The 19,823-nt window shown below is 49.0% G+C and overlaps 1 protein-coding gene across 6 annotated transcripts in view; it reads right to left on the bottom strand.

Moving 5' to 3' along the window:
- LOC112267659 (interleukin-1 receptor accessory protein-like 1) overlaps positions 1-19,823 on the bottom strand; it is an 810,683-nt gene that overhangs the window by 31,053 nt on the left and 759,807 nt on the right. For 4 of the 6 annotated variants that reach the window (XM_042323756.1, XM_042323755.1, XM_042323752.1 and 1 more), the window contains exon 6: positions 3,343-3,488. The exons of the other annotated variants lie outside the window; for them this stretch is intronic. In XM_042323756.1, the coding sequence (XP_042179690.1) occupies positions 3,343-3,488 (146 nt within the window). The remainder of the gene's footprint in view (positions 1-3,342; positions 3,489-19,823) is intronic. 6 annotated transcript variants of the gene reach the window in all.

Here is a 19,823-nt window from a genome sequence, read left to right as displayed (position 1 = left end):
CGACCTTGAGACAACGACGACAGATGGATAGAAAGGCTGCTACTTTCATCATTTTAATCCAGGGGTTTTATAGAGAGATTTGTCAGGTTTGACACTGGCTGCTTAATCTTTATTCAGAGTGGCAAAAATGGCTTCCTTGTTGTTGTGGTTGTTTTCTGACAGGGTCATAAAGTCAATAGTGACAACAACCTTGGACCTCTACATAGCTTGTTTTATACTACATTGACTTTCGGCTCTATTCAACAGTGATTCAGAGGTCTACAACTCAGGCCCGTGAGTAGAAGGACCATGGAGCCCAAATCATTCCTAAATCTGAAGGATTTACTTGAACTAGTCCCACAGAGAAGGCCTCCCCAGTGAAATCACCTATTATAATGGATACTTTCATCCAGCACCCAGCAGGCAAATAAGGTACCCTTTGTCCTCCTAATGATGAAATCAATCCATCGTCCTCCGCCTCTCTCCCCTGGAGACGCAGCACAGGGCAGCCAACACGCTCCACCACTCAACACCCTCTACACCTTCAACACCCTCCACACCACCACACCTCCACACCCTCCGCACCCTCCACACCACCCCCACAACCCACATGTCAGTGACAAATCCCGATGGCAGCCGTCCCTCCAAACACACTAGCCCTGTGAGGAGGAGATGGGGGGGAGAAACAAGATGAATGGAGAGGTGCCCAGTAGCTCTGTCAAATCTATCGCTGTGTAAGTGAGGCACAGTTCCCGACCGCCAGGAGATCATTTGTCTTAATCTCTGGGCGGAGAGTGTCAGGATGTGGGATGTGGGCTCCAGGCAGAGAAGAATGAACCTCTTTAGTGTAATCTCTGACACCTGACCGACGGTGCGCTGATACACGGGGACAAGATCTTTGATTCAACCAGGAGATGGAGGGGAGAGAGGAGGAGAGAAGGAGAGGAAGGTAGAGGATGAGGGGGTGGGGGGAGGAAGAGGAAGAGGGAAGAGGAGGTAGAGGATGGGGGGGGGGGAGGTAGAGTTAGAGGAAGAGGAGGTAGAGGATGAAGGGGGGGGGGAGGAAGAAGAGGAGGTAGAGGATGAGGGTGTGGGGGAGGAAGAGGAGGTATTGAATGAGGGGGTGGGGAGGGGGGAAGAGGAGGTAGAGGATGAGGGGGTGGGGAGGAAGAGGGAAGAAGAGGTAGAGGATGAGGGGGTGGGGAGGAAGAGGAAGAGGGAAGACGAGGTAGAGGATGGGGGGGGAGGGGAGTTAGAGGAAGAGGAGGTAGAAGATGAGGGGGGGGGGAGGAAGAGGAAGAGGAGGTAGAGGATGAGGGGGTGGGGAGGAAGAGGAAGAGGAGGTAGAGGATGAGGGGGTGGGGAGGAAGAGGAAGAGGAGGTATAGAATGAGGGGGGTGGGGAAGAAGAGGAAGAGGAGGTAGAGGATGAGGGGGTGGGGAGGAAGAGGAGGTATAGGCCCTGTCTGGGTGATAGCTTAGTTGTGGTGTTGGGGGACCAGGCCCTGTCTGGTAGATAGCTTTGTTGTGGTGTTGGCGGACCAGGCCCTGTCTGGTAGATAGCTTTGTTGTGGTATTGGGGGACCAGGCCCTGTCTGCTGGATAGCTTTGTTGTGGTGTTGGGGGATCAGGCCCTGTCTGGTGGATAGCTTGTGTTGTGGTGTTGGGGGACCAGGCCCTGTCTGGTAGACAGCTTGTGTTGTGGTGTTGAGGGATCAGGCCCTGTCTGGTGGATAGCGTGTGTTGAGGTGTTGGGGGATCAGGCCCTGTCTGGTAGATAGCCTGTGTTGTGGTGCTGGGGGGACCAGGCCCTGTCTGGTAGATAGCGTTGTTGTGGTGTTGGGGGATCAGGCCCTGTCTGGTACATTGCTTTGTTGTGGTGTTGGGGGACCAGGCCCTGTCTGGTAGATAGCTTGTGTTGTGGTGTTGGGGGATCAGGCCCTGTCTGGTAGATAGCTTTGTTGTGGTGTTGGGGGACCAGGCCCTGTCTGGTAGATAGCCTGTGTTGTGGTGCTGGGGGACCAGGCCCTGTCTGGTAGATAGCTTTGTTGTGGTGTTGGGGGATCAGGCCCTGTCTGGTACATTGCTTTGTTGTGGTGTTGGGGGACCAGGCCCTGTCTGGTAGATAGCTTGTGTTGTGGTGTTGGGGGATCAGGCCCTGTCTGGTAGATAGCTTGTGTTGTGGTGTTGGGGGACCAGGCCCTGTCTGCTGGATAGCTTTGTTGTGGTGTTGAGGGACCAGGCCCTGTCTGGTAGATAGCTTTGTTGTGGTGTTGGGGACCAGGCCCTGTCTGGTGGATAGCTTTGTTGCGGTGTTGGGGGACCAGACCCTGTCTGGTAGATAGCTTTGTTGTGGTGTTGGGGGACCAGGCCCTGTCTGGTGGATAGCTTTGTTGTGGTGTTGGGGGACCAGGCCCTGTTTGGTAGATAGCTTTGTTGTGGTGTTGGGGACCAGGCCCTGTCTGGTAGATAGCTTTGTTGTGGTGTTGGGGGACCAGGCACTGTCTGGTGGATAGCTTTGTTGTGGTGTTGGGGGACCAGGCCCTGTTTGGTAGATAGCTTTGTTGTGGTGTTGGGGGATCAGGCCCTGTCTGGTAGATAGCCTGTGTTGTGGTGCTGGGGAACCAGGCCCTGTCTGGTAGATAGCTTTGTTGTGGTGCTGGGGAACCAGGCCCTGTCTGGTAGATAGTTTTGTTGTGGTGTTGGGGGATCAGGCCCTGTCTGGTGGATAGCTTGTGTTATGGTGTTGGGGGACCAGGCCCTGTCTGGTGGATAGCTTGTGTTGTGGTATCAGGCCCTGTCTGGTGGATAGCTTTGTTGTGGTGTTGGGGGATCAGGCCTTGTCTGGTGGATATCTTGTGTTGTGGTGTTCTGGGATCAGGCCCTGTCTGGTAGATAGCTTTGTTGTGGTGTTGGGGGATCAGGCCTTGTCTGGTGGATATCTTGTGTTGTGGTGTTGTGAGATTGGTCCGGGCTCTGGAATGAAGCTAATGCTGTCACCACGGTGATGGATGGAGATGCATCGAGTCCAGAACCTGCTCTGGTAGACGTTATTCAGCCAATGGGCTCTGACCACAAAGATTTGAAAGGATGCAACGTGTCTAGAAAAACTGACAGAGATGAACATGATCCCTCTGCTGCTTCTCTGAATTGGCAACAAGATAACAGCTGTCTATCTGTCGGTCTCCAGCCCTGAAAACACATTTCAATGTTTGACGTTGATGTGACATTAAGCAGGTATCTAAAAAATGAAACAGACAGAATAACCTTCAGATAATTATGGTTTTAAGTGAAAACTCAGCTGTGTGTGTGTGTGTGTGTGTGTGTGTGTGTGTGTGTGTGTGCGTGTGTCTGTGTGTCCTACCTCTCTTTGTGAGCTGTATGTTGGCCTGCCGTCTGCCGTTGCCATTCTCCACGAAGCAGGAGTAGTTCCCCAGATCAGCCTCTTCCACCGAGTCAATGGTCAGGGTGATCGACACCTCCTGCTCTCCCAGATGCTCCCGGATAAGCCTGCAGAGAAGAAAATAGAAGAGGAGAAGAGAATAGGAGAGGAGAGAAGCAGAGAGGAGAGGAGAACGTAGAGAAAAGGGGAGGAGAAGAGAGAAGGGAGTAGAGAGGAGGGAGAACAGAGAAGAGAAAGTCTCTGTGAGGATTCTGTCTGTGATTGATTGACAATTACCAAGCATTATCCCCCTCACTGTGACTTGATTACCCAGGAGGGCTGGCTTGGGGGGCAGATTAGCGAGGATGCTAATTTAACTGGAGATGTGACTTGACATGAATTGGCCTTGATACAGATTGTGGACAGAATAGCAGTAAAAGCATCACCACAAGTGATGGTAAACTTTACAAACCATAGATGATCGTAATACCACAAAGACAGCATACATTAAAAACCTGAAGTGGTCATTCATCATTTCTACAGACTTTACAGTCATTTCATTGAAAGTCAACAGCATTGTTTCAGCTCGCACAGTGTTGTAAGATAACTAGATAAATAATGAGGTTGAAAAAGTCTCTTCTTATAGCGGCATGCTGCTATGGAAACGGAGGAACGGCAGAGAAAAACAATATGAGTTAAAAAGTAAAGGAATCTCTCCTGCTAGGCACACACAGAGCAGGCGGAACAAATGGAAAAATAATGATCTCTATTCTTTAGTGTTTACAGATATCGGCCGCCATTCTGTCTCTTTTATGACACTGAGCCTAATGACTTGGAGACGTTCAACAGACTATATAGTAGACTAGATACAGAGACTGACGTGGAGACGTTCAACAGACTATATAGTAGACTAGATACAGAGACTGATGTGGAGACGTTCAACAGACTATATAGTAGACTAGATACAGAGACTGATGTGGAGACGTTCAACAGACTATATAGTAGACTAGATACAGAGACTGACGTGGAGACGTTCAACAGACTATATAGTAGACTAGATACAGAGACTGATGTGGAGACGTTCAACAGACTATATAGTAGACTAGATACAGAGGCTGACGTGGAGACGTTCAACAGACTATATAGTAGACTAGATACAGAGACTGATGTGGAGACGTTCAACAGACTATATAGTAGACTAGATACAGAGACTGATGTGGAGACGTTCAACAGACTATATACTAGACTAGATACAGAGACTGATGTGGAGACGTTCAACAGACTATATAGTAGACTAGATACAGAGACTGACGTGGAGACGTTCAACAGACTATATAGTAGACTAGATACAGAGGCTGATGTGGAGACGTTCAACAGACTATATAGTAGACTAGATACAGAGACTGACGTGGAGACGTTCAACAGACTATATAGTAGACTAGATACAGAGACTGACGTGGAGACGTTCAACAGACTATACAGTAGACTAGATACAGAGACTGACGTGGAGACGTTCAACAGACTATACAGTAGACTAGATACAGAGACGTTCAACAGACTAGACAGTAGACTAGATACAGAGACTGACGTGGAGACGTTCAACAGACTATATAGTAGACTAGATACAGAGACTGACGTGGAGACGTCACCCGTTTCAGTCCGTCATATAACCCAGAGGTGTTATGTGTGAGAGGTAATACAGAGCAGTCCTTCTGGTTTACCTTTAGATGAGAGGATAAAATGACATACATCATGTAGTGGTCTGGTCTCCAATTGATATGTGGTACAGAGACGGTGATATCTCTTATAATGCACTCCTCCATCCCTACTGTTCTAATGATCTCGTTCCTATTCAGACTGGATATTAAGACAGAAGTCTATACAGCCTAGACGTTAAATGACTTCAGTCCTCTCTTGAGGACTCAAACAAGAGAACAGAATCATTTGAGGATGGGGAGTTACCGGGGTGATAGACGACTAAATCCCTATCCATGATGAAGGAAGTTACGGATGAACTCCCCCAACGGCATGGAGCCCAGACCAGGCTTTGTGGAATCTAGCTCCGACTACATTGATTCTCCCAAGATCAACACTTCAAAACATTTGAATGATTAAACGGCCACCTTGTATCTATGTTTGTCCTCTGTAGTTGCGTTCCTTTCTGCTGGAATCCATACTATTTCCATAAACGTTAATCAAATATAACCACAGACTGTTTGCTCATTGCTGTTGTTCTAAGATGGCAATTCAGCACAAATACACATGTGCCAATTGAATCTCAACAAGTAAACAGTTGTTGGTGGTATTTGATTCATGTTTATTGAAAAGGTATGGATTTCAGCAAACAAAGAAAGGAACGCAACTACAGACGACATCATCCTCCTCCACCCCTCTCCATCCCGCTTATCCTCATCCATCCCTCTCCATCCCGCTTATCCTCATCCACCCCTCTCCATCCCGCTTATCCTCATCCATCCCTCTCCATCCCGCTTATCCTCATCCATCCCTCTCCAGCCCTCTTATCCTCCTCTATCCCTCTCCATCCTCCTCCATCCTTCTCCATCCTCCTCCATCCCTCTACATCCTCTTCCATGCCTCTATACCCTCCTCCATTCCTCTCCTTCCACCTCCATCCCTCTATCCCTCTCTATCCCTCTCCATCCTCCTCCATCCCTCTCCATACCTCAACATCCCTCTATATCCCCCTCCATTGCTCTCTATCCTCCTCCATCCTCCTCCATCCCTCTAAATCCTCCTCCATCCCTCTATATCCTCCTCCATTCCTCTCCATCCACCTTCATCACTCTCTATCCCTCTCCATCCTCCTCCATCCCTCTAAATACTTAGGTGTCTGGTTAGACTGTAAACTCTCCTTCCAGACCCATATCAAACATCTCCAATCCAAAGTTAAATCTAGAATTGGCTTCCTATTTCGCAACAAAGCATCCTTCACTCATGCTGCCAAACATACCCTTGTAAAACTGACCATCCTACCAGTCCTCGACTTTGGCGATGTCATTTACAAAATAGCCTCCAATACCCTACTCAACAAATTGGATGCAGTCTATCACAGTGCAATCCGTTTTATCACCAAAGCCCCATATACTACCCACCATTGCGACCTGTACGCTCTCGTTGGCTGGCCCTCGCTTCATACTCGTCGCCAAACCCACTGGCTCCATGTCATCTACAAGACCCTGCTAGGTAAAGTCCCCCTTATCTCAGCTTGCTGGTCACCATAGCATCTCCCACCTGTAGCACACGCTCCAGCAGGTATATCTCTCTAGTCACCCCCAAAACCAATTCTTTCTTTGGCCGCCTCTCCTTCCAGTTCTCTGCTGCCAATGACTGGAACGAACTACAAAAATCTCTGAAACTGGAAACACTTATCTCCCTCACTAGCTTTAAGCACCAACTGTCAGAGCAGCTCACAGATTACTGCACCTGTACATAGCCCACCTATAATTTAGCCCAAACCATTACCTCTTTCCCAACTGTATTTAATTTTTATTTATTTATTTATTTTGCTCCTTTGCACCCCATTATTTTTATTTCTACTTTGCACATTCTTCCATTGCAAAACTACCATTCCAGTGTTTTACTTGCTATATTGTATTTACTTTGCCACCATGGCCTTTTTTGCCTTTACCTCCCTTCTCACCTCATTTGCTCACATTGTATATAGACTTGTTTATACTGTATTATTGACTGTATGTTTGTTTTACTCCATGTGTAACTCTGTGTCGTTGTATCTGTCGAACTGCTTTGCTTTATCTTGGCCAGGTCGCAATTGTAAATGAGAACTTGTTCTCAACTTGCCTACCTGGTTAAATAAAGGTAAAATAAAAAAAAATTAAAAAAAAAATATCCTCATCTATCCCTCTCCATCCTCCTCCATCCCTCTCCATCCCCCTTCATCCCTCTATATCCCTCTCCATCCTCCTCCATCCCTCTCCATCCCCCTTCATCCCTCTATATCCCTCTCCATCCTCCTCCATCCCTCTATATCCTCCCCCATCCCTCTCCTTCCCTCAATATCCCTCACTATCCCTCTCCATCCCTCTCTATCCCTCTCCATCCTCATCCATCCCTCTCAAGCCCTCTTATCCTCCTCTATCCCTCTCCATCATCCTCCAACCCTCTATATCCTCCTCCATCCCTCTACATCCTCCTCCATCCCTCTATATCCTCCTCCATCCCTCTCTATCTCTCTCCAGCCACCTCCATCCCTCTCCATCCTCCTCCATCCCTCTATATCCTCCTCTATCCCTCTCCATCCTCCTCCATCCCTCTCCATCCCCCTTCATCCCTCTATATCCCTCTCTATCCCTCTCCATCCTCCTCCATCCCTCTCCAGCCCTATTATCCTCCTCTATCCCTCTCCATCATCCTCCAACCCTCTACATCCTCCTCTATCCCTCTATATCCTCCTCCATCCCTCTATATCCCTCTCCATCCTCCTCCATCCCTCTCCATCCCTCTCCATTCTCCTCCATCCCTCTACATCCTCCTCCATCCCGCTACATCCTCCTCAATCCCACTATATCCTCCTCCAACCCTCTATATCCTCCTCCATCCCTCTCCATCCTCCTCCATCCCTCTATATCCTCCCCCATCCCTCTCCATCCCTCAATATCCCTCACTATCCCTCTCCATCCCTCTCTATCCCTCTCCATCCTCCTCCATCCCTCTCCATCCTCCTCCATCCCTCTCCATTCTCCTCCATCCCTCTCCATTCTCCTCCATCCCTCTACATCCTCCTCCATCCCTCTCTATCTCTCTCCAGCCACCTCCATCCCTCTCCCCCTCTCCATCCCTCTCCATCTTCCTCCATCCCTCTCCATCCCCCTCCATCCACCTACAATCCTCTATATCCCTCTCTATCCCTCACGGCCTCCTCCATCCCCCTCTATCCCTCTCCATCCCCCTCTATCCCTCTCCATCCTCCTCCATCCCTCTCCATCCACCTCCATACCTCTCTATCCCTCTCCATCCACCTCCATCCCTCTCTATCCCTCTCCATCCTCCTCCATCCCTCTCCATCCCCCTCCATTCCCCTCCATCCCTCTCTATCCCACTCCATCCACCTCCATCCCTCTATATCCCTCTCCATCCCTCTATATCCCTCTATACCCCTCTCCATCCACCTCCATCCCTCTATATCCCTCTCTATCCACCTCCATCCCTCTCTATCCCTCTCCATCCACCTCCATCCCTCTCTATCCCTCTCCATCCTCCTCCATCCCTCTCCATCCCCCTCCTTCCCTCTCTATCCCTCTCCATCCACCTCCATCCCTCTATTTCCCTCTATATCCCTCTCCATCCACCTCCATCCCTCTCCATCCTCCTCCATCCCTCTATATCCTCCTCCATCCCCCTCCATCCCCCTCCATCCCTCTCTATCCCTCTCTATTCTCCCCATCCCTCTATTCTCCTCCATCCCTCTACATCCTCCTCCATCCCGCTACATCCTCCTCAATCCCACTATATCCTCCTCCAACCCTCTATATCCTCCTCCATCCCTCTCCATCCTCCTCCATCCCTCTATATCCTCCCCCATCCCTCTCCATCCCTCAATATCCCTCACTATCCCTCTCCATCCCTCTCCATCCTCCTCCATCCCTCTCCATCCTCCTCCATCCCTCTCCATTCTCCTCCATCCCTCTCCATTCTCCTCCATCCCTCTCCATTCTCCTCCATCCCTCCTCCATCCATCCCTCTCTATCTCTCTCCAGCCACCTCCATCCCTTTCCATCCCTCTCCATCTTCCTCCATCCCTCTCCATCCCCCTCCATCCACCTACAATCCTCTATATCCCTCTCTATCCCTCACGGCCTCCTCCATCCCCCTCTATCCCTCTCCATCCTCCTCCATCCCTCTCCATCCACCTCCATACCTCTCTATCCCTCTCCATCCACCTCCATCCCTCTCTATCCCTCTCCATCCTCCTCCATCCCTCTCCATCCCCCTCCATTCCCCTCCATCCCTCTCTATCCCACTCCATCCACCTCCATCCCTCTATATCCCTCTCCATCCATCCCTCTATATCCCATCTACCTCCATCCCTCTATATCCCTCTCCATCCCCTCTATCCCTCCCATCCACCTCCATCCCTCTCTATCCCTCTCCATCCTCCTCCATCCTCCATCCCCCTCCTTCCCTCTCTATTTCCATCCACCTCCATCCCTCTATTTCCCTCTATATCCCTCTCCATCCACCTCCATCCCTCTCCATCCTCCTCCATCCCTCTATATCCTCCTCCATCCCCCTCCATCCACCTCCATCCCTCTCTATCCCTCTCCATCCTCCTCCATCCCTCTATATCCTCCCCCATCCCTCTATATCCTCCTCCATCCCTCTATATCCCTCTCCATCCTCCTCCATCCCTCTCCATTCTCCTCCATCCCTCTACATCCTCCTCCATCCCTCTACATCCTCCTCAATCCCACAATATCCTCCTCCATCCCTCTATATCCCTCTCCATCCTCCTCCACCCCACTACATCCTCCTCCATCCCTCTATATCCTCCTCCACCCCTCTCTATCCCTCTCCAGCCACCTCCATCCCTCTCCATCCTCCTCAATCCCTCTCCATCCACCTCCAACCCTCTATATCCCTCTCTATCCATCACAGCCTCCTCCATCCCTCTCCATCCCCCTCTATCCCTCCCCATCCACCTCCATCCCTCTCTATCCCTCTCCATCCACCTCCATCCCTCTCCATCCCTCTCCATCCACCTCCATCCCTCTCTATCACTCTCCATCCCTCTCTATCACTCTCCATCCACCTCCATCCCTCTCCATCCACCTCCATCCCTCTCTATCCCTCTACATCCACCTCCATCCCTCTCTATCCACCTCCATCCCTCTACATCCCCCTCCATCCACCTCCATCCCTCCATTTCCCTCTATATCGCTCTCCATCCACCTCCATCCCTCTATATCCCTCTCCATTCACCTCCATCCCTCTCCAGCCCTCTTATCCTCCTCTATCCTTCTCCATCATCCTCGATCCCTCTACATCCTCCTCCATCCCTCTATATCCTCCTCCATCCCTCTCTATCCCTCTCCATCCTCCTCCATCCCTCTATATCCTCCCCATCCCTCTCCATCCCTCAATATCCCTCACTATCCCTCTCCATCCCTCTTTTCCTCTCCATCCTCCTCCATCCCTCTCCAGCCCTCTTATCCTCCTCTATCCCTCTCCATCATCCTCCATCCCTCTACATCCTCCTCCATCCCTCTATATCCTCCTCCATCCCTCTATATCCCTCTCCATCCTCCTCCCCTCTCCATTCTCCTCCATCCCTCTCCATTCTCCTCCATCCCTCTACATCCTCCTCCATCCCGCTACATCCTCCTCCATCCCTCTACATCCTCCTCCATCCCTCTATATCCTCCTCCATCCCTCTCTATCTCTCTCCAGCCACCTCCATCCCTCTCCATCCCTCTCCATCCTCCTCCATTCCTCTCCATCCCCCTCCATCCACCTCCAACCCTTTATATCCCTCTCTATCCCTCTCCATCCTCCTCCATCCCTCTCCATCCCTCTCTATCCCTCTCCATCCCTCTCCATCCACCTCCATCCCCCTCTATCCCTCTCCATCCTCCTCCATCCTCTCCATCCACCTCCATCCCTCTCTATCCCTCTCCATCCTCCTCCATCCCCCTCCATCCACCTCCATCCCTCTCTATCCCTCTCCATCCACCTCCATCCCTCTATATCTCTCTCTATCCCTCTCCATCCCACTATATCCCTCTCCATCCTCCTCCATCCCTCTATATCCTCCTCCATCCCCCTCCATCCACCTCCATCCCTCTCTATCCCTCTCCATCCACCTCCATCCCTCTATATCCCTCTATATCCCTCTCCATCCTCCTCCATCCCTCTATATCCTCCCCCATCCCTCTATATCCTCCTCCATCCCTCTATATCCCTCTCCATCCTCCTCCATTCTCCTCCATCCCTCTACATCCTCCTCCATCACTCTACATCCTACTCAATCCCACTATATCCTCCTCCATCCCTCTATATCCCTCTCCATCCTCCTCCATCCCTCTATATCCTCCTCCACCCCTCTCTATCCCTCTCCAGCCACCTCCATCCCTCTCCATCCTCCTCAATCCCTCTCCATCCACCTCCAACCCTCTATATCCCTCTCTATCCATCACAGCCTCCTCCATCCCCCTCTCCATCCCCCCCCTCTCCATCCCCTCCCCATCCATCCATCCATCCCCTCTATCCCTCTCCATCCACCTCCATCCCTCTCCATCCCTCTCTAGCCCTCTCCATCCACATCCATCCCCCTCTCTATCACTCTCCATCCACCTCCATCCACCTCCATCCCTCTCCATCCACCTCCATCCCTCTCTATCACTCTCCATCCACCTCCATCCCTCTCCATCCCTCTCCATCCCCCTCCATCCACCTCCATCCCTCCATTTCCCTCTATATCGCTCTCCATCCACCTCCATCCCTCTATATCCCTCTCCATCCACCTCCATCCCTCTATATCCCTCTCCATCCACCTCCATCCCTCTCTATCCCTCTCCATCCCTCTCCATCCACCTCCATCCCTCTATATCCCTCTCTATCCCTCTCCATCCTCCTCCATCCCTCTCTATCCCTCTCCATCCTCCTCCATCCCTCTATATCCCTCTCCATCCCTCTCTATCCTCTCCACGCCCCACAAGGGTGCGTTCTGAGCCCTCTCCTGTACTCCCTGTTCACCCACGACTGCGTGGCCATGCACGCCTCCAACTCAATCATCAAGTTTGCGGACAACACTACAGTGGTAGGCTTGATTACCAACAACGACGAGACGGCCTACAGGGAGGAGGTGAGGGCCCTCGGAGTGTGGTGTCAGGAAAATAACCTCACACTTAACGTCAACAAAACTAAGGAGATGATTGTGGACTTCAGGAAACAGCAGAGGGAGCACCCCCCTATCCACATCGATGGGACAGTAGTGGAGAGGGTAGTAAGTTTTAAGTTCCTCGGCGTACACATCACAGACAAACTGAATTGGTCCACCCACACAGACAGCGTGGGGAAGAAGGCGCAGCAGCGCCTCTTCAACCTCAGGAGGCTGAAGAAATTCGGCTTGTCACCAAAAGCAACTTCTACAGATGCACAATCGAGAGCATCCTGGCGGGCTGTATCACCGCCTGGTACGGCAACTGCTCCGCCCACAACTCTCCAGGGGGTAGTGAGGTCTGCACAACGCATCACCGGGGGCAAACTACCTGCCCTCCAGGACACCTACACCACCCGATGTCACAGGAAGACCATAAAGATCATCAAGGACAACAACCACCCGAGCCACTGCCTGTTCACCCCGCTATCATCCAGAAGGCGAGGTCAGTACAGGTGCATCAAAGCAGGGACCGAGAGACTGAAAAACAGCTTCTATCTCAAGGCCATCAGACTGTTAAACAGCCACCACTAACATTGAGTGGCTGCTGCCAACACACTGACTCAACTCCAGCCACTTTAATAATGGGAATTGATGGGAATTTATGTAAAATATATCACTAGTCACTTTAAACAATGCTACTTAATATAATGTTTACATACCCTACATTACTCATCTCATATGTATATACTGTACTCGATACCATCTACTGCATCTTGCCTATGCCGTTCTGTACCATCACTCATTCACATCTTTATGTACATATTCTTTATCCCTTTACACTTGTGTGTATAAGACAGTAGTTTTGGAATTGTTAGGTTAGATTACTCGTTGGTTATTACTGCATTGTCGGAACTAGAAGCACAAGCATTTCGCTACTCTCGCATTAACATCTGCTAACCATGTGTATGTGACAAATAAATTTGATTTGATTTGATCCTCCTCCATCCCTCTCCATCCACCTCCTTCCCTCTCCATCCACCTCCATCCCTCTCCATCCACCTCCCTCCCTCTATATCCCTCTCTTTCCCCCTCCATCCCTCTCCATCCACCTCCAATCCTCTATATCCTCCTCCATCCCTCAACATCCACCTATATCCCTCTCTATCCACCTCCATCCCCCTCTATCCCTCTCCATCCCTCTCCATCCACCTCCATCCCTCTCCATCCACCTCCATCCTTCGCTATCCCTCTCCATCCCTCTCTATCCCTCTCCATCCATCTCCATCCCTCTCTATCCCTCTCCATCCCTCTCCATCCCTCTCCATCCCTCTCTATCCCTCTCCATCCCTCTCTATCCCTCTCCATCCACCTCCATCCCTCTCCATCCACCTCCATCCCTCTCTATCCACCTCCATCCCTCTCTATCCACCTCCATCCCTCTCCATCCCTCTCCACCCCTCTCTATAGTTTGGTCAGCCAGGCAGCGACAGGGGACCGTGAGGCTGAAGGATGGATCTCCACTGATTGCTTTTTAAAGAGGTCTGCATGGCCATGTGTGTCGCTACATGGATTTAATGGCTGGAGAAAAGCATTGGGAATCATCATGGGTCGGATCTGTCTCCGTTAGCTTTAAATGTCTTCCTGCACTATTAGAGATTATTATTCTGGGTGATATCTGTCAAGGCTCGGTCGTGTGTGTGTGTGTGTGTGTGTGTGTGTGTGTGTGTGTGTGTGTGTGTGTGTGTGTGTGTGTGTGTGTGTGTGCTGAAGGAAGGAGGCTAGATGAAAGGGTGTGGGGGTCCTTGATGTTCTCTGCAGTGAGAAACCAGTGTGATCACACAACACCAGAGAGGAGAGCGGAAACATTGTAGGCCCCTAACACACACGCACACTAGATGTTAGATGAGGCTGAGAAGGCCTGACAAATCCCCCACTGATGTGCCAGTATATATACATCAAGCCTTAATGAGAGGCATAATGGGGAGAGAGGAGAGGAGAGGGAGAGAAGAGAGGAGAGGGAGAGAGGAGAGGAGAGGAGAGGAGAGGAGAGAGAGAGAGAGAGAGAGAGAGAGAGAGAGAGAGAGAGAGAGAGAGAGAGGAGAGGAGAGAGACAGGAGAGGAGAGGAGAGAGAGAGAGAGGAGAGGAAAGAGAGGAGAGGAGAGGAGAGAGAGAGAGAGAGAGAGAGAAGAGGAGAGGAGAGAGACAGGAGAGGAGAGGAGAGAGAGAGAGAAGAGGAGAGGGAAGAGAGGAGAGGAGAGGAGAGGAGAGAGAGAGAGAGAGAGAGAGAGAGAGGGAGAGGAGAGAGAGAGAGGGAGAGAGAGAGAGAGAGAGAGAGAGGAGAGGAGAGGAGAGAGAGGAGAGGAGAGGAAAGAGGCAGCAGCATGTGAGTGGAGGAGGAGGAGGGTTGGTTGGATCAACCGTGAGAGCTCTCCAATCCCTGTGATTGACAGATCCCTAGGGACAGCCTCTCCTCATTTAATGCTCCTTCACATGTCAGAGTAGTATAGAGACGATTACGCTAGAGAGCCATCTCAGTGTGTGTGTGTGTGTGTGTGTGTTTGACAAGAATCCTCTGAATTCCTCCTGAGACTCTGATACAATACTGTATTAAAGTTTGAAGGTGAGAGAGAGGTTATGACAATGTCATCCAAGATTAGGGGTGTTACATCACTTGGTTGCTTTCCCACAGGGTCTCCTTCCATGTGTTGCAAGGGCTCTTCAGACTCACTGTAGATGGAGACCACATCTCTTGAAGACTAGGAAGCATTCTTAAATTACAGTGCCATGCGAAAGTATTCGCCCCCCTTGAACTTTGCAACCTTTTGCCACATTTCAGGCTTCAAACATAAAGATATAAAACTGTATTTTTTTGTGAAGAATCAACAACAAGTGGGACACAATCATGAAGTGGAACGACATTTATTGGATATTTCAAACTTTTTTAACAAATCAAAAACTGAAAAATTGGGCGTGCAAAATTATTCAGCCCCCTTAAGTTAATACTTTGTAGCGCCACCTTTTGCTGCGATTACAGCTCGGGGTATGTCTCTATCAGTTTTGCACATCGAGAGACTGACATTTTTTCCCATTCCTCATAGCAAAGCAGCTCGAGCTCAGTGAGGTTGGATGGAGAGCATTTGTGAACAGCAGTTTTCAGTTCTTTCCACAGATTCTCGATTGGATTCAGGTCTGGACTTTGACTTGGCCATTCTAACACCTGGATATGTTTATTTTTGAACCATTCCATTGTAGATTTTGCTTTATGTTTTGGATCATTGTCTTGTTGGAAGACAAATCTCCGTCCCAGTCTCAGGTCTTTTGCAGACTCCATCAGGTTTTCTTCCAGAATGGTCCTGTATTTGGCTCCATCCATCTTCCCATCAATTTTAACCATCTTCCCTGTCCCTGCTGAAGAAAAGCAGGCCCAAACCATGATGCTGCCACCACCATGTTTGACAGTGGGGATGGTGTGTTCAGAGTGATGAGCTGTGTTGCTTTTACGCCAAACATAACGTTTTGCATTGTTGCCAAAAAGTTCAATTTTGGTTTCATCTGACCAGAGCACCTTCTTCCACATGTTTGGTGTGTCTCCCAGGTGGCTTGTGGCAAACTTTAAACGACACTTTTTATGGATATCTTTAAGAAATGGCTTTCTTCTTGCCACTCTTCCATAAAGGCCAGATTTGTGCAATATACGACTGATTGTTGTCCTATGGACAGAGTCTCCCACCTCAGCTGTAGATCTCTGCAGTTCATCCAGAGTGATCATGGGCCTCTTGGCTGCATCTCTGATCAGTCTTCTCCTTGTATGAGCTGAAAGTTTAGAGGGACGGCCAGGTCTTGGTAGATTTGCAGTGGTCTGATACTCCTTCCATTTCAATATTATCGCTTGCACAGTGCTCCTTGGGATGTTTAAAGCTTGGGAAATCTTTTTGTATCCAAATCCGGCTTTAAACTTCTTCACAACAGTATCTCGGACCTGCCTGGTGTGTTCCTTGCTCTTCATGATGCTCTCTGTGCTTTTAACGGACCTCTGAGACTATCACAGTGCAGGTGCATTTATATGGAGACTTGATTACACACAGGTGGATTGTATTTATCATCATTAGTCATTTAGGTCAACATTGGATCATTCAGAGATCCTCACTGAACTTCTGGAGAGAGTTTGCTGCACTGAAAGTAAAGGGGCTGAATAATTTTGCACGCCCAATTTTTCAGTTTTTGATTTGTTAAAAAAGTTTGAAATATCCTATAAATGTCGTTCCACTTCATGACTGTGTCCCACTTGTTGTTGATTCTTCACAAAAAAATACAGTTTTATATCTTTATGTTTGAAGCCTGAAATGTGGCAAAAGGTCGCAAAGTTCAAGGGGGCCGAATACTTTCGCAAGGCACTGTATCTTTGATGTAATGTGTATGTAAAATATCTCTGTCATGAAACATTGTGCCAAATGCCCCATCTCTCGTATTACCGGATTCTCTACAGAGAACACTCTTATAGATTAATTTCCATTTCAAAGCCAATAGCGGATGAAATTGTGGATTTCCAGTGGGATAATGAATATGGAGACAACATATAGTACACATACCCACATCATAACCCTAACCCACATCATAACCCTAACCCACATCATAACTCTAACCCGCATCATAACCTTAAACCCGCACCATAACCCTAACCCGGATCATAACCCTAACCTGCATCATAACCTTAAACCCGCACCATAACCCTAACCCACACCATAACCCTAACCCGGATCATAACCCTAACCCGGATCATAAACCCGGATCAACCCGGATCATAACCCTAACCCGAATCATAACCCTAATCCACATCATAACCCTAATCCACATCATAACCCTAATCCACATCATAACCCTAACCCGGATCATAACCCTAACCCGCACCATAACCCTAACCTGCACCATAACCATAACCCGTATCATAACCCTAATCCACATCATAACCCTAACCCGCACCATAACCATAACCCGCATCATAAACCTAACCCACATCATACCCCTAACCCACATCATAACCCTAACCCACATCATACCCCTAACCCACATCATAACCCTAACCCACATCATAACCCTAACCCACATCATAACCCTAACCCACATCATACCCCTAACCCACATCATAACCCAAGCCACATCCCTAGCACTCTGGCAGAGCTCCAGTAAAGGACTAATGTATTTATAATGCGAGATACCTGGATCAAATCCAACAAGCTCTCACAGTCTCAAATCAGAATTAGACGTTCATCCATGTTTCTCAAATGTGAAATTTTGAACTGTTCTAAACATCAAATTGCAAAGTGTTTAAGGTTAAGTTTAGGCATGAACTCTGAATGGTTAAGGTTAGGGTTAAGGTTGGGGAATTATGTTATTATATTAATTCATATACCAGTATAGGATATTAGCCCACACAGCCTACAAGATGTCCATTTCTTATTTAGTTTTGTTTCAGTAAAATGCTAGGCTGCTGTTCAATAGGTGCAAGCCTTTCTAAATGCTCACGAGAAGCGTAATTGCTCAATACATTTTCAAGAGAAAAAAAGACAACTGTACAGCGCATTTTAGATATTTGCGGGTTAGAGTTGGGTGTGGGCCTCAGGTGTTCACTTTATTTGAAATAGTCAGGTGGTTGCGGATGGGTTATCATCAATTGCAGGTGGGTGGGGGTGAACAAACAGCTGACCAGCGCATCACTAGTTTACGGCCATCCGCATCACTAGCTTACGGCCATCCGCATCACTAGCTTACGACCATCCGCATCACTAGCTTACGGCCATCCGCATCACTAGCTTACGGCCATCCGCATCACTAGCTTACGGCCATCCGCATCACTAGTTTACGGCCATCCGCATCACTAGCTTACGGCCATCCGCATCACTAGCTTACGGCCATCCGCATCACTAGTTTACGGCCATCCGCATCACTAGCTTACAGCCATCCGCATCACTAGCTTACGGCCATCCGCATCACTAGCTTACGGCCATCCGCATCACTAGTTTACGGCCATCCGCATCACTAGCTTACGGCCATCCGCATCACTAGCTTACGGCCATCCGCATCACTAGCTTACGGCCATCCGCATCACTAGCTTACGGCCATCCGCATCACTAGCTTACGGCCATCCGCATCACTAGCTTACGGCCATCCGCATCACTAGCTTACGGCCATCCGCATCACTAGCTTACGGCCATCCGCATCACTAGTTTACGGCCATCCGCATCACTAGTTTACGGCCATCCGCATCACTAGTTTACGGCCATCCGCATCATGTTAAGGTTTTCTTCTTCCTCTGCGTCTGAAGAGGAGGTGTAGCAGGGATCGGACCAAAATGCAGCGTGGTTATCTTCATACATCTTTAATAAAGATAATGACGATACAAAACAATAAACGTAACGTGAAAAACCTAAAACAGCCTTATCTGGTGCAAACAAACACAGAGACAGGAACAATCACCCACAAAACACTCAAAGAATATGGCTGCCTAAATATGGTTCCCAATCAGAGACAACGATAAACACCTGCCCCTGATTGAGAACTACTCCAGGCAACCATAGACTTTCCTAGACTACTATCCTATACCACAATCCCATAACCTACAAAACACCCCAAGACAAAACACACCACATAAATAACCCATGTCACACCCTGGCCTGACCAAAATAATAAAGAAAACACAAAATACTAAGACCAGGGCGTGACACATCACTAGTTTACGGCCATCCGCATCACTAGTCTACGGCCATCCGCATCACTAGCTTACGGCCATCCGCATCACTAGTTTACGGCCATCCGCATCACTAGTTTACGGCCATCCGCATCACCAGCTTACGGCCATCCGCATCACTAGCTTACGACCATCTGCATCACTAGCTTACGGCCATCCGCATCACTAGTTTACGGCCATCCGCATCACTAGCTTACGGCCATCCGCATCACTAGTTTACGGCCATCCGCATCACTAGTTTACGGTGCACCGGTGCCTCCCACTCCTCTTTCTATTCTGGTTATAGCAAGTTTGCTTTTCTTTCGAGGGAGTTGTTCACAGCGTTGTACGTGATCTTCAGTTTCTTGGCAATTTCTCACATGGAATAACCTTCATTTCTCAGAACAAGACTAGACTGACGAGTTTCAGAAGAAAGGACTTTGATTCTGGCCATTTTGAGCCTGTAATCAAACCCACAAATGCTAATGCTCCAGATACACAACTAGTCTAAACAAGGCCAGTTTTACTGCTTCTTTAATCAGAACAACAGTTTTAGCTGTGCTAACATAATTGCAAAAGGGTTTTCTAATGATCAATTAGCCTTTTAAAATGATAAACTTGGATTAGCTAACACAACGTGCCACTGGAACACAGGAGTGATGGTTACTAATACTGGGCCTCTGTACACCTATGTAGATTTTCCATTAAAAAAATCAGCTGTTTCCAGCTACAATAGTCATTTACAACATTAACAATGTCTACATTGTATTCCTGTGTCACGTTCGTTAAAAGGATCGGACCAAGGCGGAGCGTGGTATTCGTACATTCTTATTTATTTAAAGAATGAACACTGAACAAACTAACAAAATGAAACGTGACGC

Source organism: Oncorhynchus tshawytscha, linkage group LG07 (assembly GCF_018296145.1).
Source record: "Oncorhynchus tshawytscha isolate Ot180627B linkage group LG07, Otsh_v2.0, whole genome shotgun sequence".
Taxonomy (NCBI): Eukaryota; Metazoa; Chordata; class Actinopteri; order Salmoniformes; family Salmonidae; genus Oncorhynchus; species Oncorhynchus tshawytscha.
This window is presented reverse-complemented; position numbering and strand designations above follow the sequence as displayed.